The sequence below is a fragment of the Uloborus diversus genome, chromosome 8 (genome assembly GCF_026930045.1).
Source record: "Uloborus diversus isolate 005 chromosome 8, Udiv.v.3.1, whole genome shotgun sequence".
Lineage (NCBI taxonomy): Eukaryota > Metazoa > Arthropoda > Arachnida > Araneae > Uloboridae > Uloborus > Uloborus diversus.
In genome coordinates this window covers 119,613,296-119,637,916 of record NC_072738.1, presented here as the reverse complement: position 1 = coordinate 119,637,916, position 24,621 = coordinate 119,613,296, and the positions used below count along the sequence as shown (strand labels likewise).

The 24,621-nt window shown below is 33.0% G+C and overlaps 2 protein-coding genes across 2 annotated transcripts; both read right to left on the bottom strand.

The window, feature by feature from the left end:
* Window positions 1–20,884: 20,884 nt before the first annotated feature.
* On the bottom strand, window positions 20,885–21,826 carry LOC129228559 (uncharacterized). The gene has a single exon (XM_054863241.1). It carries the CDS (start codon window positions 21,824–21,826, stop codon window positions 20,885–20,887), a length of 942 nt encoding a protein of 313 aa, XP_054719216.1.
* Window positions 21,827–21,864: 38 nt separating this feature from the next.
* On the bottom strand, window positions 21,865–24,290 carry LOC129228558 (uncharacterized). Its single transcript, XM_054863240.1, has 2 exons — window positions 22,852–24,290; window positions 21,865–22,651 (listed from the first exon to the last, which is right to left on the bottom strand). Exons 1-2 carry the CDS (start codon window positions 24,288–24,290, stop codon window positions 21,865–21,867), a joined length of 2,226 nt encoding a protein of 741 aa, XP_054719215.1.
* Between the last annotated feature and the right edge of the window lie 331 nt (window positions 24,291–24,621).

Sequence of the window (24,621 nt, the reverse complement as noted above, 5' to 3'; positions counted from 1 at the left end):
GTTGGCTGTTTCTCGTATTTTTGCTGGTATGGCTAACGTCCCTCTTCATATATTTTACCACCCTGTTTCCAGGAAATGACAGCTCTTCTTCTAAGAACGTTTCTTTAATCACCTGTAAAGGAACTCAAAAGTGTTTTATTAGAAATTGATCGTTATTTTTGGGAACACCCCTGTATTTCTTATATCATAAACGGTAAGAAATTACGCAGATTGCCATACTTTATACAAGTAGTTATCAAAGTAATGGAAACACTCTGTGACAATTACGTTGGGAATGAATACTCTGCTGTTAATGTTCGGTAAATAAAGGTGCCTTCTGACTTCAATCATTCACACAGGTGAATCCAGATGGTGATTGAGTTCTGTGGTCACTTTTTCTGCTGTTGTTCACTTTTTAGACATTACAATCCGCTTGAATATCCGTCAGTTTCTTTCACTGAGCTCCTCTCTCCGTCTACACTGTAAAAACAATTTCGAAAAGTTTTTGGAAAATAATGGGCAGCTGATGTGCCCGATTTCTTCCAGTAATATATCTTACAAAAGCCATTAACGTTTTCCGCTAAAAGTCAGTAACCTTCCTGAAATTATCCTGGAAACCTGAAAAATTCAGAAATCTTCCTTTTAAAACCAGTTTTATCTCTTTAACTTCACAGTAAACTTAAGTAGGTATAATATAACAGCTTAGTCCCTTCCTGCGTTTCCAGGAGAGCTCCAAAAGCAGTATTATGAACATGGCCAAAGCTACGTTAGAATTGCAAGCAAGTATCAGGAACTTGATTCGGCTGATATTCTTGCAAAGCCACGTACTCGACAGATTGCTTTGCTCCCTTTGGACGCCCTGGTAATGTGGACTAGCAGACCGCTTTGCGCCCTTTGAACACCGTGTCAATGTGGACTAGCCACAAACGACCTGAAGCCGATGTACTTTATAAATAAGCTTAGTTTATCTTTAAACTGGGAGCTAGAAATATTTTTAACAGCAATGAGAAGTTGAATTCATGCAACTTGTAGCAATTCAGGAAACTGTTTGACAAATATACTTGATTTTTCTAGGAAATTGATAAAAACCACTGAAATCCCGGAAAGTTACACGGAAATACTCAGTACCGTTTTTTACAGTGTACTATTTTACTTTGCCGAGTTTGTCGTACCGTGTTGTGTGTATGCTGTAATGACTTCAGATACTGTACCTCTAGAAACACCAAAAAGTTGAGATGTTTCAGTTGCACTTGCTTCAGTTAGACGCGCTCCAACAATTTCGCCTCTTTTAAAGTTTGAGAGGTCTGACACTTCACGTGCTTGAAAAAAAATTCAAGCCTTCCAGAACTTCAATTAAGTCACCCGGTACAACCAGAATATGTACATTGCTATTTGTAAAAAAAAACATACCTAACTTTGTTCTTTATAACTTACGAAGGAAATTCAAAAATGTCATTTTTATTCTTAGGTGTTTCCATTATTTTGATAACTACCTGTATTTATGCATGCTGTACAAAATAACAAGTTTTAACACATTTTTCATATTGCATTTCTTTTCATAAGTAATGTGTTTGAGTTCATTAAAAAAAATGTTTCTTCTAGGTACAAAATGCAAATACAAGATTCTTTCTCCTTAAAATTAATATTAATATCGTCTGTTGCCTGAAATTTAAATTTATAATATTTAGAAACTTGAGTATGCAAAGAATATTTATGAAGTATAATGAAATATCTATTTGTTAAACAAGATTCATTTTATAATAAGATTTATAGTTAGTTTCAAAGTCAAAAGTGATATCCGTATTCACGTAGTTAATAGAATCACGGCAAAATAAATTTTGCTTGTGTTTAACTAAGTAATATGAACATGGACGCAGCGTCTTTGCCGTAAGCTTAAATCGATATTGAAGTGCTTTGAACTTGTTGTTCTGTAGAGTGTTTGTATAAGTATTTTCTATTCTGATTAAATGTTTCAGCCAGCTGTTTTTGAAGGACTCTGTGATATTAGTAATAAGTCTTTCAGTATATTTTTTTAGTTTTAATATTAGCTACAGTATGAGGTATAAATAACATAGAAGCAGTGTTTAACTTAGAACTTAAAATAATAAAAACAAACAAAACATATACAGCATGAGCAAAAATGGTGATAAAATAATGTGTTTTAAGTTGAGGCAGTGAGAAGCACAGGGATGTAAATGGACACTTTCAAGTTTTGAGCAAAACGCTTTTAAAGATAACGTCATAGGTAGGCTTTCATTGATTTTTTTTTCTAAATCATGCTGTGCATCAGCACCTACTAGGGCTACTAGTACTATCTCTTGCTTCACGACAGAGGATAAGTTAACCTACACTGTAAAAAAATTCCGAGACGTTAACGTTACTGACTATTTCCGTGTCACGTTTCAGGATTTTAATGGTTTTTATCCACTTCTTGTAAATATCAAGTATCATTGTCAAAAAGTTTCCTCAATTGCTACAAGTTGTCCGAATGCAGACTTTTCTCTGTTGTAAAAAATATTTTTAGCTCCCAGTTTAAAGAATCGCTGAGAGTGTTTATAAGGTGTATAGGCTTCAGCTCCCTGCTGCTTAAACTTCCAAAGGCAGCGAATAAGTATGGACTACGTTGCTTTGCAAGAATTGCAATCAGGTGAGATGCTTGATACTTCAATTCTGGCTTAGCTTTGGCCATTCTTGCAATACTGTTTTTGAAACTGTCTTGCACTGTAAAAACGCTTCAGAAACGTTCCTGGAAAATAATAGGCAGCTGATGTGCCCAATTTCAGTCAGTAACATATCTTACAAAAACCAGGAACATTTTCTGATAAAAGGCAGTAAACTTTCTGAAATATTAAGAAATCTCCCCTATTAAAACCAGTCGTGAACATAAAATTTAAATAGATTTAATTTATTTGATTAGAACCTTCCTGATTTACCAAGAAAGCTCCAGAAATATTAGAGCATCCACGGCCAAGCTACGCGAAAATTGCAAGCAAGAACTAAGCATATTTCTTGCCTGCGGCTCCTGCCTCGCAAATCTGTAGCTATCCAGTGACTTATTTGCTCCCATTGGAAGCTTAGTCAATCCGGAAGGGCCATACACAATCTAAAGCCGATACACTTAATAAACACGCTCCATCAATGTTTAAACTGGTAGCAAAAAATATTTTTCACACCAGTGCAAGGTCTGCATTCGTGCATCTTTTAAGAATTCAGGAAACTTTTTTGCGAAGATACTTGATTTTTTGGGGAAATAGGTGAAAACCTCTGAAATCACGAAACGTTCCACGAAAATAACCAGTAACGTTTCGGAATTTTTTTACAGTGTGAGAAATCTGGAAGGTTCCAAGCTTTTATATTATTCCTGCTTAAGATTACTTTGAAGTTCCAGTGGCACGGCTGGCTTTAAACGGGAAGATTTCTGGATTTTTTAGGAAAGTTACCGAATTTTAATGGAAAACATTCCTGGGTTTTGCGAGGTATGTTACTGGCATAGATTGGGCACATCAGCTGCCTATTTTTTTCCAGGAACGTTTCTGAATCCTTTTTAGTGTACCATTTGTACTGGTTATTTCCAGATTTTTAACATTGCCACTAGCATCCCTTCGCTTTTTACTGCCTCAATTGCTATGTGAATATTAATGAGTTATGACGGTAATTAAATTCCCTGCAATAGCAAGACATTAAATTATAATGTTTTCTCACCCTTAGTGTAGAATCTGTAGATATTCAAACATTTAAATGATCCAAAATGGCCGCATGTCTTTCCATTCAGTAAATGCTCCTTTTAATTGCAAAATAATCGAGGTTGTATGTAGGTATCTTTTCGCTTGGTCATTGCTTCTAAAAATGACTTTCATTAACTGCGAAGTATGAAAATGTAGATAAAAATTTGATCTTTATGAAATGAACTATTTCAGAATTTTTTCCCACTTTAGACTTTAATCATTTTTAATACGGTATGTATTTATTTACTATCAAATTACTTTTAAAAATATAAAATAGGCAAAATTCCTTCGACTCGTGGAACCAGGTCTCTCAGAAAATGGCTCGTAAAAAGTGTGATAGTCATGGCATCGTGTTCTGAAATTTATGAGCAAATTTTGCCCTAACTTGAATAAATACAGAATTGAATGAATTTTTGAAGTAATAACATTCGAAGGCAGTCTTTGATTTTCTGAAGTATTTTTGTACCAATTCATTTGACAACCTGTAAAATGATTTTGAATGTATATCAGCTAAACTTGGGAAAAAAAGTTGCAGTAAAACAAGAAATCTGTAGGAAACTGGGATTCCATGAACTCTTCTAGTAATCTATACATATTTCTCTACGTTACAACGCCACATGAAAATAGGCTGTATCAGTTAGTAGAACTGTTTAGATAGTCCAAGTTTCTAGAGACTTTCTAGTAGTGCTGCAGCTTTTTTAAGCATTGTACTGGTATACATTCATTTAATTTTGTTATTAGTAAACAGACATTCAAACAAAAGCACTACATTCCGTAAAAAAACTTTAATTTAACTATCACCCAAATAATTGGCTGCAATTTTAAAACTTTTATAAATCCTTCTCCTTTCAAGAAAATTAATTTCGTGTTTATGAAATAGATCTATTCGAAGAAAATATAGTTTTGTGACATTCCTCTAGAAACGTTCTCTAAATATAATTCTATTTGACTTTCCAAATTATATAACAATAATTATTCAAAGTCTATAAATAAGAGAAAAGCTTTTAATATGCATTTATGACATTTACTATTACATTTTATGATTAACTATTCATAACATTTTAATGCTTATAAAAATATTTTTTTGTCTTGTGTATTCTTAAAATGACATTTTAAAAGTTATTTGCAGTTCCATGGACGACATTTCTGATGAGATTCTTTTTTTAAAAAACAAGCACATTATAACTTTATGACAGATAGAGAAACTAATGACAAAACAAAATCCTAAGAGGTTTTGTAGCAATTTTATCCTCATGAAGAAATTAAACAGTCCAGGAAATTGATATTGATTAATCCGAAATACTTTCTCCTTTGCAATTCGGAAACAAAGCTTAAAAAAAAGCTGTTGCCTTAAATACATACTAGGATACAAATGCATCATAAATTTAAAAGCTGGAGGTTTTGAAATTTCTTTGAAAGCTGGAGTTTTTGAAATCTCTGTCTTGGGTCTTCTCGTCAAATGGAATTAATTGGCTATTTTTGTGACTAGTTTTAAATATCAAGTCGAATAGCAGACGATTAAGTGCTTTATCGTTGTCAAGTGATAGCTTTTAAAATCTCAGCCAAAGTGTCTCTAAAATATCAAAGAGAAATTAAGTTTCTCGGCTTGATTTCTTTAGAGATTTGCATTCCTAGATCATTTGCATTTTAAAAGCTTACTGCATTTGACGTTTGTGACATTTTAATGCTCATAAAAAGTTTTTTATCTCATCTTTCTCAATATAAAGAGTGTCCGGAAACTCCAAATCGTTATTGTTAATTACGAAAGTAAATACTTTGCTATTAGATTAGTTTAATTAACCCCTCTCAGAAAATCTAAAATATCTCTATGTGTTGAGAACGTATTTTCCCAATAAAAATATAACCAGCAGGGCATTAATTATGTTGTAAAGTCGCTATTGACGTTTAAGTGCAACAAAATTAGTTTTGTATTTTGCAAACGCCTCAGCTTCCGGTGTTTTCAGTATATTCAGTAAGGGTGGCAAGAAATAACTCGGACACACAGAATGCGTTATAATTTTAATGATAATGAAAGTATTACGACCAAACTTAAAATAAATATGGACACATAAGTTGTCTAAAAAATTCAAATTTTCAAAGTAGCTACCTTTAGCCTAAATACATAGCTTTAAACGTGTCACAAATATTCGGCTATTGGCCGAAACCCACTCACTGATAGTTTATCCCATGTCTAGGCTAAGGATTCGTTTAGGGATGCCAAAGTTTTATGAAGTTAGCACTCACCCTTTTCTCCAAGACCTTCTTGAATTGTTGAACGGCGTCAACAACCCCAATCTGCAATGGTTCGGGTGGGATATGTGTTAGTGGAAAAACACCACTTGTTTTTGTTTATTAAGGGATAAAGATTAATCAAGAAACGTGTCGCAAACTCATTTTGGAAGATGTGGTTTTAACTTTGTTTGCAAAAGTTCTTTGGAAGCACAAGATGAACCTTCCAACACGATTCCGCACCTACACACAGAGCTGAAGGCTCTCAAGTTTGGTGCAAGACACATGTCCCGGACTTTACTGAAGTTCAATAATGGCCGCCGTATTCTACAGATTTGAACTCGATGGATTATTATTTTTTGTCCATCTTGGAAGCAGAGGTATGGGCTAAACCTCATAAAACTTCGGTATCCCTTAATAAGTCTTTATGCAAGGAATGGAATAAAATATCAGTAAGTGAGTTAAGGCCCACAGCCAAAATTTTTCTGACTCTTTTAATGTTCTGTATTAATATTAAAGGCAGCCGCTTTGAAAATTTGAAAATATATTAGACGAAATAATGCATTCATGTTTATTTTGGAGTTTGGTCGCAATGTTTTCATAAGCATTAAAATTATAATGTCTCATGTGTACCCAAATTATTTAAGCTGCTAATGTCACTATATTTTTCACAATCTTGAAAAAGTTTAAAAACTAAAAAGTTTAAATTGGGAAAAAATGATATCATCTCTAGAGTTAAAGATGCAACTTAATGGTTCCAATCTGTAGTCTATGAACCATATTGAACCAGTGAAGTTGATTCATTAGGGCCAGATGTTGTGTCCAATGTTACGAATTGAAAACTATGCTCTGGAAACTTTGGAAACAACTGCTTGCCTTCACTTGGTATTAGAAATATTGTCGAACATTGAAGACTATGTTTAAACTTATTTTATCTCAAATAGAAGATGAACCAGTTATACAAAAAGTCCTATAACTATAAAGTAAACCAAAAGATTTTTTGTCAGTTCTAAACAAGTAAACGATTCAACAAAATGGTTTAAAAACGTCTCTTTTGAAGCAGTTTAAGTAAGTCTGAATCCACACTTTGCATCATGGTATTTTTCATTGGCGTAAGGAATAAGGGTTACCATAATTCAAAACGCATAAAAATAAGTACATTTGCTTTTATTGCACGCAATCACCTGGTTCAAGGAATGAACAATTATAGCACACTGCAGAAAAAACTCAAAATTTTTTCATGTGCCTTACAAGGTAAAAAAAAATCCGAAACGTTACTGATTATTTCCGTTGAACGTTGCGTTATTTCACGGATTTTCACCTATTTCCCCATAAAATCAAGTATCTTTGCAAAAACTTTCCTAAATTGCTTCAAGTTGCACGGATGCATGCTCCTCACTGGTGTGAAAAATATTTTTGCCACCAGTTTAAAGATTAACTGAGTGTATTTATTTAGTGTATCGTCGTTTCTTTACTTACGGCCCGTCGAGGTTGACTAAGCTCCCAATGAGAGCTAAAATACAGTGGTGGACAAAATTATAGACTCAATTTTTTTTTATTTTGTTTCAATTACAACATGACTCAGTTTAAATTATTTTCATTGAAGTAAAGATGAATAGTTGAAGAAATAGTTCTAAAATTAGTACATCTTATCAATTAAATTAAAAAATTCATAAAATTAGAAAATTTGCGAATTTAATATTTTATTATTACGTGAAACCTGGACAAAAGTATAAACTCAAAGGTAAAAAATCCAGGATTACGAGAAAATTTCGTTCGAAAATGTTAATTTAACGCCATAGAATGAATAAATGTTGCTATCAGTGATTGCTAAAAGTTTTGTTTTTGGAAATTTATGAGAAACATATAAATGCATCGCTGGACAAAATTATAAACTCAGTTTTTTTTTTTTTTCATTATTTCAATCATAATTTTATTCAGTTTAAAAAAAATTGTTCCAGTAAAGATAAATAACTCTCTCAGCATGGTAAAGCAGTATTGGAATTTCTTAATGGAAGATAGAACGCTGAAGATTACCAATTAATACTGGAAGATCATCTCTTACCTTTTGCTCATCTGATTCCTGGAGGTAACTGGTTATTTTAGCAAGATGACGTGAGTGTACACACAGCGAAAAGTACAAAAGAATGATTCAAGCGCTGGGGTATCAAAGTTATCAAATGGCCAACTCGTAGTCCGGATCTTAACCCGATTGAAAATCTTTGGGGGACCACGGTTCGCAAAGTTTATCATGATCGGCACCAGTACCAAACCACATAGGAATCGAAAAGGGCAATACTTTCAGCATGGAACCATATGCCACTGCAGCTGTTGGAAACTCTTGTGAAATCTACATGCCCAGCCGCATATTCGAGGTAATTCAGAAAACTGGGGGGCCCAACTCGTTTTTAAAAGTTTGTAGTTTACACTAATGGCTAGATTTAATGCAGTGTTAATTTTTAAAACATTTCAAATATTGATTTTTTTTTTTTTCAATTTATCCATGTTAATAGCAAAATTACATTTTCCTAAATCTATGCTTTTGTTTTACTGAAGTAATTGCAAATGTAACTTAATTAAACTCAATAAATAAATAAATAAATAAATAAAATAATAATAAATAAATAAATAAAATTTTGTCAGCTTATAATTGTGTTTATGCAGTATTGTAAGTTTGTAATTTTGTAATTCAGCATTGGTTCATTTTTGGATATTAAATGATTAAGTGTTTGAATAAAATTCTACCAAACTTCAGAGTTTCTTACTTTTGAGTTGATACTTTTGTCCAGGTTTCATGCATTAAAAAGATATTAAAGTTGAGATTTTTTAATTAAATTATTTATTTTATAAAGTTTATGAGTTATACTGAATTTTGGACTATTTAGTCAGTTATTTATCTTTACTGGAACAAAAAGTTTTTTAACTGAGTTAAATTATGATTGAAAAAATGAAAAAAAAAAATGAGTTTATAATTTTGTCCAGCGGTGCATTTATATGTTTCTCATTAATTTCCAAAAACAAAACTTTTAGCAATCACTGATGGCAACATTTATTCATTCTATGGCGTTAAATTAACATTTTGGAACGTAACTTTCTCGTAGTCCTCGATTTTTTACCTCTGAGTTTATACTTTTGTCCAGGTTTCACATAATGATAAAACATTAAATTTGCAAATTTTCTAATTTTCTAATTTTTTTAATTTAGTTGATAAGATGTACTAATTTTAGAACTATTTCTTCAACTATTCATCTTTACTTCAATGAAAATAATTTAAACTGAGTCATGTTGTAATATAAACAAAAGAAAAAAAAAATGAGTCTATAATTTTGTCCACCACTGTAGTTCCTGAGGTGACTGTAGATTTGCAACTCTGCCGTAGCGCATTGTCCATGGTTGCACTCATGCTACTGGAGCCTTCTTAGGAACTCTGGAACGTTCCATCATTTGTGTTAAGTCTCTAAACTGACTTTAACCGGTGAGATCTCCATGTTCTTCAGAAAGATTCGAGGCTAATTTCAGGAAGGTTACTGATTTTGAGCAGAAAACGTTTCTGGTTTTTGCAAAATATGTTACTGGAAGAAATCGGGCACATCAGCTGCCCATTAATTCAAGGATCGTTTCTGAATCGTTTTTAGTGTATAAAATATACCACTTATATTTAGAGAGACTAAAAATATATGCTTAATTAAGAAGGCATAATATTCATTAAAACTTTAAAAAGAAAATAATATCTAAATAATAGCTACTGCAAAAAAATGACGATAAAAAAAATGTTTAAAAAAAAGGCATTTCTTAAAATATTAATTTATATGTAATGGACTTCTTTACATTTTCAACAGTTTCGATTTATGAAGAGCACTGCGCAATGCTATTAGTTTGAAAGATAAATGTTGTGATCCGTAAGGCTGATTACTAGTACGGGAACAGCATAAATTAAGAAGTGTGAAATACCTTTATTCTGTATTAGCGAACCGTCCCGGCCTTGTTCGGGTTAAAAAGAGATATCAGTCTTTAAAATATATTGTGCTGCTACTTTTTAACTTAAATAAATTAGTAAGCAACATTTTTTGCTTGCTTTTTATGAGAATTGAAACAAATTTATTTACCTACTTTCCTGATCAAGAGAGACCAACATATACTTCCCATTAAACAATACAATTTTCCCGTATGCACCGTAGTACTACGTACCGTAAAGTTGTACGTTTGAACTTCAAAATTTGATGATGGTGATGGCATAAGACATTTTTGTTCGAAATTGTAATCACTTAAATTGGTAAAGCAAATACAGTGGCTCCCAAAAGTCTTCGTACACCTACGACTTTCAACGAAATAGGCCCCAATCCATTGGTTAGAATTAATATTTCGGAATAGGTATTTAATTATAAGATCTATAATCAATTTTTAACAAAACTACATGAAAAGTTTTTAAAAAATATTAAAACTTAATTTCTTAAAAATCAAAAACCAAAAAGTGCCAGAAATTTTATCTCACAAAAGTCTTTGTACACTTTATAAAATGTCTGTATATTATTGAATAATCTAACTTTTGATTAAGTTATTAATTAGTAGAATATCATACAGTATTCATAACAACTTTTAAACGTCTGGGAATAGATTTCATTCTTTTTCTATTTTTTGGCGTAATTTCTGAGTAAGTGTTCTACCACACTTCGAGTCTTAAGGTTTCTAGCTCTATTTTCGTTTTAAAGCCCTATTTTTGTAATCTAGCCTCCAGATATCTCTAAATATGTTACATTAAGTTCAAATTTGGAGATTGAAGATGTATTTTCTAAACTTTGGGACAATTTTTGAGGCACTAGACGCAAACGTTGAAAACCGTGTGCTTCTTATCGTTATCTTGATAAAAAACAAAGTTGTTTCCAATAACCAAATTTTTGGCTAAGAGTTCATAATTGGTTTTTAAAAATAATCAAAGGAACAGCATGATTCATTATTTCATCAAAAAATTACAAACTACCAAGTCCTGATGCTGATATGCACCCTCACACTAGAACACCTCCACCGTCCTGATTAACTGATCCAAATTAGTTCTTAAGATTAAGTTCCTATTTTTTTTTCTTCTACTTACAGTTATCCAACAATTTAACCAAAAATGCTGAATTAATTTTTATCTGTAATTAAGACGTGATTCTAAAACGTTTTTAGCTTATTTATAATTGATTTTGCGACGAAAATGGTAAGCTTTCTGTTTTTCGCACGACCAAGAAAATTTCTGCGGAAAGAGGTTCCATTTAATCCAGCTAATCAGAGAACTTGGCGAACACTTTTAGGTGAAAATTAAATGTAATATGTTTCATTTAACTCTGCAGAAACTTTTACAGCACTCAAATGGGCATTTTTCATAATTTTTTTAACTTTAAATCTCCGATCACGTTCTGTCAACTTACCCGGTTGACCTTTTCTTACCTTGTTTTCGGTCCGATTCCTTTCTTTAAAGCATTTTATCAAGCACTTTACTATACAAACAAATAAATTAACTAATTTAGAGACATTTCAAACCAATTTATGACTACTGTGGGGAAAAAAAATCAAGTTTTGAATGGTGTTTGCGGTTTTTTACGAATAGCAGCCATTTTACACTAATAAGCACAATATTAAGGAATAAATAAACAAAAAATTAAAGCCAAATGACTTATAAGGGTCAACACAATGCAAGAATATTAATAAAACGGCATATGATAATTTTAATCATGAATTTATTCGAAAATATTTGAGTGTACGATGACTTTTGTGGCGTGTTATTTCTTTATCTCTTCGTTTTCTGACCCATTTCAAAAAGAAGATCCGTCAATATTTTGAAAATAACCAATGAATTGTATTTAGAATTATATAGGAATGATGTGGAAAAATAATGGACTTTATATTCGAATTCAGTTTCAAGTTATTTTGGTTTTACTAAAAAATTTCAAAGTGTACGACCACTTTTGGGAGCCACTGTATGTAGGGACCATGGGGGATGCAAGGAATATGAGCCAACTGATCTACTGCTAATGCTGTAAATGAAATACTCTAAATCGTATTATTCCTTAGTGATTTTAATTAGGGTCTTATTTCTAATTGTATAGATTAGGTAACTTAAAGTTGCACAACGAAATTTTGGGGATATCCCCCGTTATTTTAAAAGCATGAAGAGAAGTCCAGAGGAGGTAAGGGAATTAAGGAATTCGTATGGATGATGCACAGCAATGTTTGCAAAACCTCTTGTCCTCTCGCATATCCTCGTGCAATTTTTTTGACATAAGTCTTGGCTTCAGGATAAATATTGAGGATCATACCATTTAGAGAGAATTTCCTAACTCATCTATTTTGATATCTTTTTCCCGGTATTTTCCCGTTACTTACTTATACACTGTAAAAACGATTCAGAAACGTTTCTAAAAAATAATGGGCGGCTGATGTGCCCAATTTCTGCCAGTAACATATCTTGCAAAATATAGATACATTTTCCGCTAAAATTCAGCAACCTTCCTGAAGATATCCTGGAAGCCTCCTGAGAAATTCAGAAATCTTCCCGCTAAAAGCCAGTCGCGTGTCTGGAAAATTACAGTAAACTCAGGAATGTATAATATAATAGCTCGGCATCTTCCTGATTTACCAAGGAAATTGCAAGAGCCTTATTGCAAACATGGCCAAAGCTAAACCAGAATTGCAAGTAAATGACGAGAATTTTATCCGCCTGTAATTCTTGCAAAGCATAGTCCACACTTATTCGCTCTCTTTGGGAGATTAATTACCATGAACGAACCGTAATCAAACTGAAGCCGATGCACTTTATAAAGACGTTCAGTTAATATTTAAACTGGGAGCTAAAAATATTTTTCACAACAATGAAAAGTCTGCATTCGTGCGACTTGCAGCAATTTAGGAAACTTTTTGACAATGATACTTGATTTTTCCAGGAAGTGAAGAAAAACCATTAAAACCCCGAAACGTAGCGCGGAAATACCCAGTTAGGTTTCGGAATTTTTTTACAGTGTAATAAAAGACTCTAGCAACGCTTACCCTCATCTCATAAACGAACTTTTACAGTTGTTCTTAAGATACAGAAATTGTGAAGGGCTCTTAGAAGGAGACGACTTTAGTCAGGATTCAAGTATATCTGCACGCGTTCCTCTAAGGCACCACAGGAAAAGTTTGTTAATTGAAAATTCGTTCTACATTATGAGACGCCCTCTTGAAGGAGTTCTCCCAACTGCCACTCTTTTTTTTTTTTTTTTTTTTTGTGAAACATCCGGAGGTTTTCTCGATAAGATATTCAACGTAGTTTAAATAAGGAATAGTCATTTTTTGAACATGTAAGTAAAGTCCAGACACTTCCGTAAAAAAAACATCGTAAAAGACTGTTGATCGCTGTGGCTAGTGTTGAATTTATTAAGTTTTCCAATTTCAGCGGGTATGCCGAAAAACATTAATTTGCGTTCTTGGTTGTCCCAGACTAATCTCGTGTTTATGGAATTGTTGTCGTTGATTATTTGCGGCGATGGCAAACAAAAATCCCCTATTGAATTTCCGCTTCATTGAAAAGTTTTGCTTTTTATTTAAATTACACTTTGTTTTATATCTTTTGATATTGAATGAATATCTTAGCTTTTCTGATGACGCTTCCTTGCAATATGTCGTCCCAGATGTATTTTTTGAAATATTTGCCATTGAGCAAAAGGATCTCAAAGTTGTCATAAAAATTAAAATAGCTATAAAAAAATTTCTAAGTTTAGGAGCGGATGGGCCGTAATCGATCTAAACCCGATAAAAGTATTAATCACGCTCTGTCAATCTTTAAACATGAAGCTAAAAATATTTTCACACCAGTGAGAAGTCTGCATTCGTGCAACTTGTAGCAATTCCGGAAACGTTTTTGCAAAGATGCTTGATTTAATGGGGAAATAAATGAAAACCCGTGAAATCCCGAAATGTTTCACGGAGATAATCAGTGAGGCTTTGAAATTGTTTACAGTGTTAGTATAAACAATTCTTTGAGTTTAAAAGCGAATTTATAATGTTACATGTATCAAATAAAGTTAGTTTTCAAAGTTTGTCGTCCTCTATATGACCGAGTTCTATATATGTTAATTGATAAGTTGACTGAACCTTTTACTGTCAAAAAAATTTGAAAATATGTGAGAGCACGAAAATGTTCCAAATTGATTCTTAAGTAACAAAATTCCGATTGACTAGTAGTTTAAATATTGTATATTCTACTAAGAGGTGAGTCTTTTTCAATCCCGGGATGAATTTCAACCGCTTTTACCAGTTTTCTTCTGAAAACTTGCTTTTTTTCACATGCCGCTATTTTTTCTCTTTTTTTCTGATAGGATATATGTGAGCTATATTATTTAATTATACCGTTTTTAAATGTTTAAATAGGTCATCATGAAGAATATATTTCTCCAAATAATATTTTTCCTCTCGTCATCGTCAAATTCTATCCTATCGAATGTTCTGTGATTGTTATTGTTTTAATTCTTAATTTTAAGTGTATGGTAATTATATGCAATTTCTTTTTTTAGTTACTTTTTTTTTCAAAATCAATGCACTTAAGTGAATGTATTGGCAGATGTATTTCCTTTCGATTTTAGTATGCATAAAAATCCCAAAGGGTAGCCCGAAATGCATGCAACATTAAAACTTTTAGAAACGCGGATTAATATCGTCTATCTGCACTAATTGATTTCAAAAACTAATTTGCACTAAGTGAATCTCAGGTATAAGTAGTTTAAATAAATTTTTAAGCATAAACATTCAGAGATTTGAAACGACTCACAATGCACAATGTTAATAGAATGCTATGCACTTTATCCTCTGCAGCCTCAAATACATGTAAAGCTTTTCGTACTTCTATACTTCAGCATTCATCTCGAAAAGGACCGTTGACTTTTTTGTTGGGGCAACCGGTGATCGTTTTTACGTTTATAAAAAAAACAGAAAAAAATATAAACTGGTTGCAAAAACAAACTATTGGTATAAAAAATAGTATAAATACTTATATTCATAATTTATAGCTTATGTCACTCAGAACGAATGCACCTTTCATGTAAAGAAATAATTTTTTCAAATAGTTGCAGTGGTTACGGAGATTACCTCGAACATATAAACACACACAAATCCGCTCCCTATTTATAATATTAGTATAGATAGTGTGGCGAACCGTTGCAAAAAAGACAGTTTCAGAAAATCATTGGTAAACTAAAATGTGCCTCATTAACACAGGGTTTTCTTGGGCTCCCCAAACATCGCCAAACTGGCGCATTTTTGGTGTCAAATTTTGAGCAACCGGCAACGTTTTCATAAAACGTTCCCTAACTTTAGAAGTCACTTCTGTTTACACTATGTTTCTATAACTTACCTTTGACGTTGTGTCATGTGTAGTCTAATCATCCAACTTCGGAATATGGTTCCCATTGTGAAGTACGAAGTTGCCAAATAAACATCGAAAATATGTGTTTAGTCCTGCAATTCGATGCTAACAATTATCAAAAGTGCAGGGTAAGGGTCATGATGGCCTGATCAGTAAGGCGTCGGATTTGTAACCGAATGGCCTGATTTCGATGCCAGGTAGTCGAAGATCCTCCGTGTGTTTTAATGGTGACAGGGACACGTTAAATATGCCGTGATGATAAAGTCTACCAACTGAATCAATACATCAGAGGTAGCTGGACCTGGGATTGCTCGGCTTCTGGTTTGGGCTTAAAAAAAAAGGAGTATTCTAAGAATAACGTACTATTTTTTAAGGTAGAAGTAATAGATGCTGCTATTTGTCGATCGAGGTTGATGCCAGACCCATGCCCTTATGGGGAGGGGGCTCATTTTCTTAGGAGCAGTTCCTTTCTGCTTTCAATTCTTTCTCACATAATAAAAAAATGTTTGGGTCTTTCAGGCAGCATTTAAATCAGTCATAGTTATGTATAAATTATCACGCCAAGCCAACAGCGCGAAATGAAAAATAAACATTAAAGGAACAGAAAGAAAAGCTATGAAATGTGCGCACAGATTTAAAAAATAATAATAATGTAAATAACTTTATTTTGTAAACTTAATATTTTTACCATCGAAACCCTAGCAGATAGTCTGTAATAATTTAATTAAGTAGCAAAATTTTGTTACGCGAAAAAGAAATTCGCTACCAACATGAAAGCTAAGTATATCAGCCCCAAAATAAAATGTATCCTTCCGGTGTCTCTGTTAAGCTTTGAACACAAATACAAAACCAATCTTCTGCTTAAAATATTCTCTTTCAACAAAGTAATTAATCTTGGTCTTAGAGTTTAAAATGTAGTTTAGAAAAACCAAGAGAAAAACATGAAAATATGCTGCAGGGAAATTTAATTTCAAAAAGCATGCAAATTTCTCCGAACAATAATCTTAATCCAATTTAAAATAACTCTGTTGTGAGAATATATGATTTATTTTTTTTTTTTTGTCTCTAAAGCTTTTTATGGATGGGCTATGAAAAAATTCTATTTCAAATGAAAAAGTTGTGGTAAAAAAAAAAAAATCAAACATGTTCTTTCTAATGTGGTTTCCATCAAAATTGTACTAACAAATTTGTTTTGTTAGTTGAGTTAATTGAGATTAATGATAAAAATATTTAAAGCATTTACTGTTTCGGCATTCCTTACGCTTGAACTTAATGCTCCTAAATATCTCAACTAAAAAAAAAAAAAAAAACACGTTACATATGTTTGCGGATAAAAAAAAGATAAATAAAAATTTAAAACAAACTTTTTTCTCAACAGAACACACAAAGTACAACTTTGTTCGCATAATGTTTTATTCCCTTCACAAATTCAGAATAACTTACACACTAGGAATACAAAATAGATAAACTCACAAAAAAAAAGAATCAAATCAAAAAGACGCACGCTCATCACAGACGATAAATGAATCGATTATTTCAGAAAGGGAATAAGTCCAATTAATGCAACTTTTCAGGAATCAATAAAAAGTGATTATTTCATTCAGAAATGAACTAAATTCTACGAATATTTTTAAGACTGACCTTTTAGTAGGATCATTACCTAACTTTAAATTCCTTTTCATTTTATCACTGAAATTATTATTATTATTATTATTTTAATTTTCGGCTTAAATGCCTTTTCTGCAATAAATATCATGAAAGACTAGTTTAAAGGGATGAAAATGTTATTCAAGTGAAACAGATTTCTTTCAAACTGATTTATGATAATGAAAAATAATATAACAAAGTTACAAAAATAATTAGTGAAGCTCACATTCATAAATTCATTTTCTTAAGAAAATACAGCGTGTATTTTTTTCATTCTCTCATCTTGTTTTATTGAAATAATAAAGTATGTGTAAAAAAAAAATTAATGATAATAAATGTATAAAAACTAACAAACTGAGATAAAAAATCGAAAATTTTGAATATGTATAAAACTATATTCATATTCATATTCATTAAATGCATCCTCCATGGAAATCTTTTTTTCTATCCTTCTCTTGTCTAGTTTTGTGTTTCAAGTTCGATGTACATATTAGTTTGACTATGTACGAAATCACTGAATAATCGTCTTGATATTTGTGTTTTCTTCCAACAATACGAAAATGTTCCCTTTATACTCAATATTGGCAAAGGTAGTTCAGCCAACAAGCGTTACTTTGAAAATATTCACTTGAAAACTGTCTAAAACAGATAGTCTGAAACCGTTCCCATAATGTTCTATCGAATATTTAAACATCATAAATGTTGATAATTGGAAACATTTGTCACCCAGTAGAATATTTTTCCTAAATCTCAATTTGGGAGGCAAGTTTTCTTAAAAAATAAAGGGCACATGTTTTAGCAGTTATAAATTTTATTGTTTTCAACATATGTGACGGTGATTCTTGATCTAATTTCAGAATTTTACTCATAAGAGATTTGATTTCGCATGGTAATAATCTGACATATTTGTTTAACATTCGTTTTACTGTCCTAAAATCCTGGTCGCAAAGGGCAAACAAATGTTCTCTTAGACGAAAGTCATCAGCAATGTTGTTAAATTTCTTCAGTGTTATTTCTAGAAAAATATTCATGCAGTGTTTTTATTTTGACCAGCATATATCTCACCGAAAGCATAAAGTTGTTTCGTAGTTCCTAGATTGATGTTAATAAAACCCTTGCGAAATTATTAAATTCCATTCCGATTCCGTTATTTCGAATCCCCCCCCCCCCCCGCAACTGACAAATCTAACATTACCGAAATTATGTTAGATACATCAAAGGAGTAATTTCGTTTTACTTCATTACGCCAAAAAAAGCTAGTTCTTCTATGATCTTACCATTGCGCCTTACTGTTTCTTCCTTTGCGTTTAGTGCAGAAAGGGCATAAGTTCAAGAGATATGCCGTTTCTGCACTAAGCGAAAAATGTGACCTCTAAAGAAAGTGCTTTTTTGTACAAGGATTGACTGTTCTGTTACAAGTAGATGTTTCTACATACAAATATGGGAATACCACTGCTAAATCAATTTTGGAAAAAAAAAATGTTACCTGTGCTCTTTCTGAAATAATCAATTCAAATAAAAATGTAATAGAGGCGATTTTTTTTTTTTTTTTTTTTTTTTTTGAAGGTAAAGCTCTGAAGCAACAAACAAATTTGCTCAAGTATTCGAGACCGAACCAACGATTTGAAGCAGTAATTTCGAAAGAATAAAAATGTGTATGAATGATTTCCAGTGTTACAGTCATTATTGCTAAAGTTAGGATCTTAGAAACGTAAGTAACCTGAGTTACATTGTTATATAGGTAACGGTAGTTATACAGATTACTTACATCTGAAAAACGACAACTTTGTTTTTAAAAGGACTAAGCACCAAAACACGTGTTTTTTTCTGCTGTTTCTGCTTCGGAATTTTATTTTTAGTATTTCATTTTCACTTTTGTAAACAATACTTCTCTTATTATAGAGCTACCAAACCACTTTTTATTGGTTCAGCATTATAAAACACTTGGTAAGCTTACGATATAACAATTAAATTATTATTATTATTTTTCAATTTCAAAAAAACAAAAAAAGCAATTGCTGTGTTATACTACCGTTCTTTGATCACATTGTTTCATAGCATTTTATATTGTTTAAAAAAGAGCAAGTATAACTGTAATCATTTTGGAAGACACATATTATTGCAGAATGACTGCGTTGATTGAAAACAACAAAATATGTAATATATGCTTTTATGCTATTGGACAAAATCTTCTCCAGTACAAGATAACACACACACACAAAAAAAAAACAAAACAAAAAAAAAAACAAAGAAAGAAATGGGAACGTTTTGAGTGTAATTTATAATTTTTTTAGAGATTGCTCCTTCCGATGGTGTTCACATGAACGAATGTTTTCCAGAAATCTGATGGTGAGATTCCTGACTGACCGTTGCAACATCTCAACTGGGATGCTGTTAAGTACAACCCGAAGTCATTGAGTATCAAAACATCTACATGAGTTATAAAAAGAAAATAACGGAAAAATTCAGTTTGCCAGTTGAGAAATGAGCAGTGTATGAGAATTGTTAATAGCAGTTTTACACGGGGTAGTCGTGAAGCAGGGTTTCTTCTAGAGGTGTACCTTTTCAAAATAAATATCAAATTTCGTTAATGTTCCTTAAATCACTAGTTTTAAGGTTTCAATATGAATTTAAGACTCTTTACAACAAAAGTCTTAGTTTTTTTTTTTGTATTCTTAAAAAGTTTCCTTTTATATTTCGCCCTGAATAAGCAACATTAACGCGATGGTTAGTTGACACAGAAAAAAGAAATACACAATAATTAATTCCTAAAGTTACTATCTGTGATTTCATTTATTTTAAAAAGCCAAGTCATAACAATGATCACGTACACAATACTTCACAAAGTGATCATAAAAAAAAAATATTCCAAGTAATATGCATGATAGATTTTAGTTAACATCACTTCAGTAGTTTCTTAAGATAGGATCGTACTTTACGCCTTTCCCCATCTAACTTTCCTATATCTCTTTCTTTCCTTAAAGGAAAGGGAAAAAAAAACTTAATCGGATCCTTGTGTGAGATTTCTCTTGTTCTTATTCTTCTTTATTTACGGTTTCTTGAACCGAAAAATAAGTAGCATTCTGAAAGCAGGGAAATTTTCCTTAAGCCCAATGTGTGAGAGAAAGAAGCTTACGATCACCTGGATGCGAATGAAAAGAAAGCCTTGGCTCTAACCGTATAAAAATAAAAATTGCGACGTATAATAACTTAAAGGTTAAATTTTCAATTAAATTAATTGAAATAAAAAGTTAAGGATTGTTTCTTTCTCTCTGCTGGCTATTTAATTAGATGATGGAAAAGCATTTTATTTATGTTTATTTTAAGATAAAACGGGAACACTCTCATATTTATTTCTCATCGTACCCCCCTCTCTCTCTCTCCCTCTCCCCCCCCCCCCTCTCTCTCTCTCTCTCTCTCTCTCTCTCTCTCTCTCTATATATATATATATATATATATATATATATATATATATATATATATATATATATATATATATATATATATATATATATATATATATATATATATATATATATATATATATATATATATATATATATATATGTATGATAGTTAACATGGAATATAGATCTTAAGGAGCTGGCACTGCCTATAAAAATAGTTAAGAAATGATGACTTACCCGCAGAGCGTAGTGGTAGGCTGGAAAGGTAATGAATAATGAATTGGATACATTAATAATAGGAAACATGAATGGGTTTAATGGATTGGGTTTATTAATGGAAAGAATTAAAGGAATGAGTACGAGCGTATACATAAGCGTCCGAAGAGGCGGACAATCCTATCCAGTCTCCCCGTTATTCCGAGGAGACAGAAGTTTGTTTCTTTTTGTCAGGGGGAGGTGGTGCCCTCTTCCGAGCGTGGGACAGAACTGAACATCCTCCGCCCCCGAAAGTCAGGAGTCAATCATTCAGGCAGAACTGATACCTGAGATATAGATCGAGTTACATCTCCTTTAGAAGTTCTCATTGCCACCACTCGTATTCGATTGTCAGGACCAGGGAAGACCCTTTGGACTCGGCCTACTGTCCAATTGAGAGGCGAGGAATTCTTTTCTCGGACAAGTACAAGATCACCTGGCTGAATGTCCCGATGCGGAGTTTTCCACCTCGGACGAGGTTGTAAGGTATTCAGGTACTCCTTGCACCAACGATCCCAAAAATGCTTCCGGACGTTTTGAATAAGAGTCCATCGGGATGAAATGGAGATCGTCTTGTGCGATGCATCGGGAGAGGGCAAATCGGTGAGTGGTTGTCCAATCAGAAAATGACCAGGAGTTAGAGCTTCAAGGTCGGATGGGTCGGATGATAGAGGAATGATTGATCTGGAATTAATTATTGCTTCAATTTGAGTAAGAAGAGTTGATAGTTCTTCGAAGTTTAAAAGAACTGACTTGCATGATTTGTAAAGATGTTGCTTCGTTAATTTGATCGATGCTTCCCAAAGTCCCCCGAAGTTTGGGGAATAGGGTGGAATAAAATGCCATTTGATGAATTTTTGGCTGCAAAATGTACTGACGGGTTCAGACTTGCAAAGATTGAATAAGGATTTTAAATATTTTGCAGAACCTTTAAAGTTGGTGCCATTGTCGGAGTGAATGTCAGATGGAATTTCCAGTCTTGCAAAAAAACGATGAAGGGAAGCAATTAGAGCGTCAGTTGTTAAGTCTGACACGAGTTTAATATGAACTGCCTTTGTTGCCATGCAGACTATTAGGCAGATGTAAGACTTGATCTTGATTTTGGAGCGCTTCAAGTTAGGTTTTATGAGGATGGGACCAGCAAAATAGATTCCGACTTGTTGAAATGCTCGAGAAGGTGTTATTCTCGAAAGTGGCAAGTCCCCCATTATTTGCCGATTCGCCTTGGATTTGAATTTGAAGCAAGTCAGGATTTTCTTGTTTCCTCTCTCACTACGGATCTTCCATCAGGTATCCAAAATTTCTGGCGGAGTATTGCCAGAAGCAATTGTGGGCCTGCATGCAAATATGCAAGATGGTAATGCCGAACTATAAGTTTTGTAATTACGTGGCTCTTTGGCAGCAGCATCGGATGTTTTTGATCGTAGGAGAGAGTCTGACTCTTGGACAGTCGGCCACCAACTCGCAAGATACCTCCTTGATCTAAGAACGCATTTAAAGAATTTAGTTTACTTGAGCGTGGGATTACTTTGTTGCATTTTAAAGAGCTTATTTCATTGTGGAAAACACTTCCTTGAACAGTTCGTATTACAGTAAGAGTAGCGTGATGTAGTTCATCAGCAGATAGGAAACCTAAATGCTTTGAATTTGGATGTTTCAGGTTGAAAATAAATCGTTGAATCCATGCTGTTACTCGTATGAGTTTAGTGTATGATGAATAATGAAGCATAAAATCAGGAATTTGTTGAACTTCAGCATGTGCGGTTATAGAGTTTTCGGGATCACATGGTTCATGGGTTACGGGTTGTTCTTTGTTCTCTGGTGAGGATGATTCTTCAGATAGCCAAGAGGGACCTGACCACCAAAGTTCATGATTTTGTAATTCTCTCGGTAATATACCACGTGAGGCACAGTCCGCAGGATTGTCTTCACTACATACATGCTTCCACGTAACGTCATCAGTTAGGTTTTGAATTTTCGCAATTCTATTTTTGACGAAACTATCAAGTTTTGCACTAGGATTTTTCAACCAGCTTAGAACAATTTCAGAGTCGGTATATAAGAATCTTTTTGAAATTGAGATATTCAAAGCTGAACAAACCGCCCGATAAAGGTTGGACAGTAGGACGGCAGCGCAAAGTTCCAATCATGGTATAGTCACTGGTTTCACAGGAGCAACTTTAGCTTTTGAAGTAATTAGGTTGGTCTTTATTTCTCCTGTTGGTCTAATTACTTGGTATAGATCACTGCAGAATATGCCTTTCCAGAGGCATCACAGAATCCATGCATCTCGATAATTAAGTGTGAAGAGCTGTAACAACTGATATATCTGGGAATCGTTATGTCATTTAAAATGTAACACTCTTCCCTGAATTTGTTCCAAACATTTAGCACATTGACTGGAATGGGATCGTCCCAAGAAAGTTTATCCTTCCAAAGTTGCTGGAGAAGAATTTTTAAAAGAATAGTGGAGGGGGATAAAAACCCTAAGGGGTCGAAAATATGTGCTATAGCCGAAAGTAGCTGACGTTTAGAAATAACCTCTAGATTTAAATTTACATTAATTTTAAAAGAATCAGTTTTAGTTGTCCAAATGATTCCAAGAATTTTTAGAGAGTCATCGTGAATCATCACAGAATGAGAATTAGATTTTACATTATCGGGAAGATCATTAAGAATTTCAGGATAATTTGATGACCACTTTCTCAAAGTAAATCCACCACTCTGCATTAGGTTATTAATTTCAGAAATTATAGCCGAAGCTTCATTCTTAGAATTGGCTCCTGTCAATAAATCGTCAACATAGAAATCATTTAAAGTGATTTCAGAGGCTAATGGGTAATTCAGTTTTTCGTCATGCGCCAATTGTTTCAGTGTCCGAATTGCCAAAAAGCTGGCACTTGCGGTGCCATAGGTAAAAGTTTTGAGTCTATAATCTTCTATAGGTTCATCAGGAGAAAATCTCCATAAAATGCGCTGATAATCTGAGTGTTCCTCTGACATATTGATTTGGCGAAACATTTTCTCAATGTCTGCAGAGAATGCGATTTTATGAGTTCGAAACTTAATTAAATGGCTAAATAAATCAGTTTGTAATTTAGGACCAATTAATAATTCATCATTTAACGAATTTCCAAGAGAAGATTTTGCAGAAGCGTCAAAAACAACGCGCAGTTTAGTTGAGATGCTGTTTTCTTCAAAAACCCCATGATGAGGTAAATAAAAACAATTTTCAAAAGTTAATGAGTCGGAAGGAATTTTCTCCATGTGATTTAATTCTAAATATTCCTTCATAAACGAAACGTATTGATTTTTAAACGATTCATTCTTATTCAACTTTTTCTCTAAGCATTCAAAACGTTTTAAAGCCTGTGAGCGAGTGTCACCAAATGACGGATTAGATTTAAATGGTAGGTTTACTGAATATCTACCAGAAGAACTCCTAATTACTGTAGATTTATAAGTTTCTTCACAAATTTGATCTTCATTCGAAAGTAAATGATCATTTGGAATCGATTCAAGCTCACAAAATTTTTGAAATAATTCTCTCTCATCAAGCAATAAATTACAATTGGAAACATTGTCTTTCCTTTCAATTTGAGTGGAAACTCTACCTGTTAACAAAAACCCCAATTTTGAATTTATAGCTGAAGGCTCTCCCTTTGAACCCATAATGACTCCATCTAGAATTAATTCCGCAAACAAGTCAGCTCCTATAAGAATTTCAACAGGCGCACGTCTGCCAAAGTAAGCCCTGAAATATGAGGCCAGTTAGCTACCGGAATTTCAAAATTAGGCAAATTTGACGTAACTTTATTTACTACTAATGCCTTAGTTGTAAAGATTTCTCCTGGAACATACGGAGTAAATGTTAACTCCGTTTCAAAGAGCGAAGTTTCCGCTTTCACGCCATTGATTCCGCTAATGCAATGCACCCATTTTGTCAAAGTCAGCCCTAGGCGATCACTGCACTCTCTAGAAACGAGAGAATTTTGACTACCTC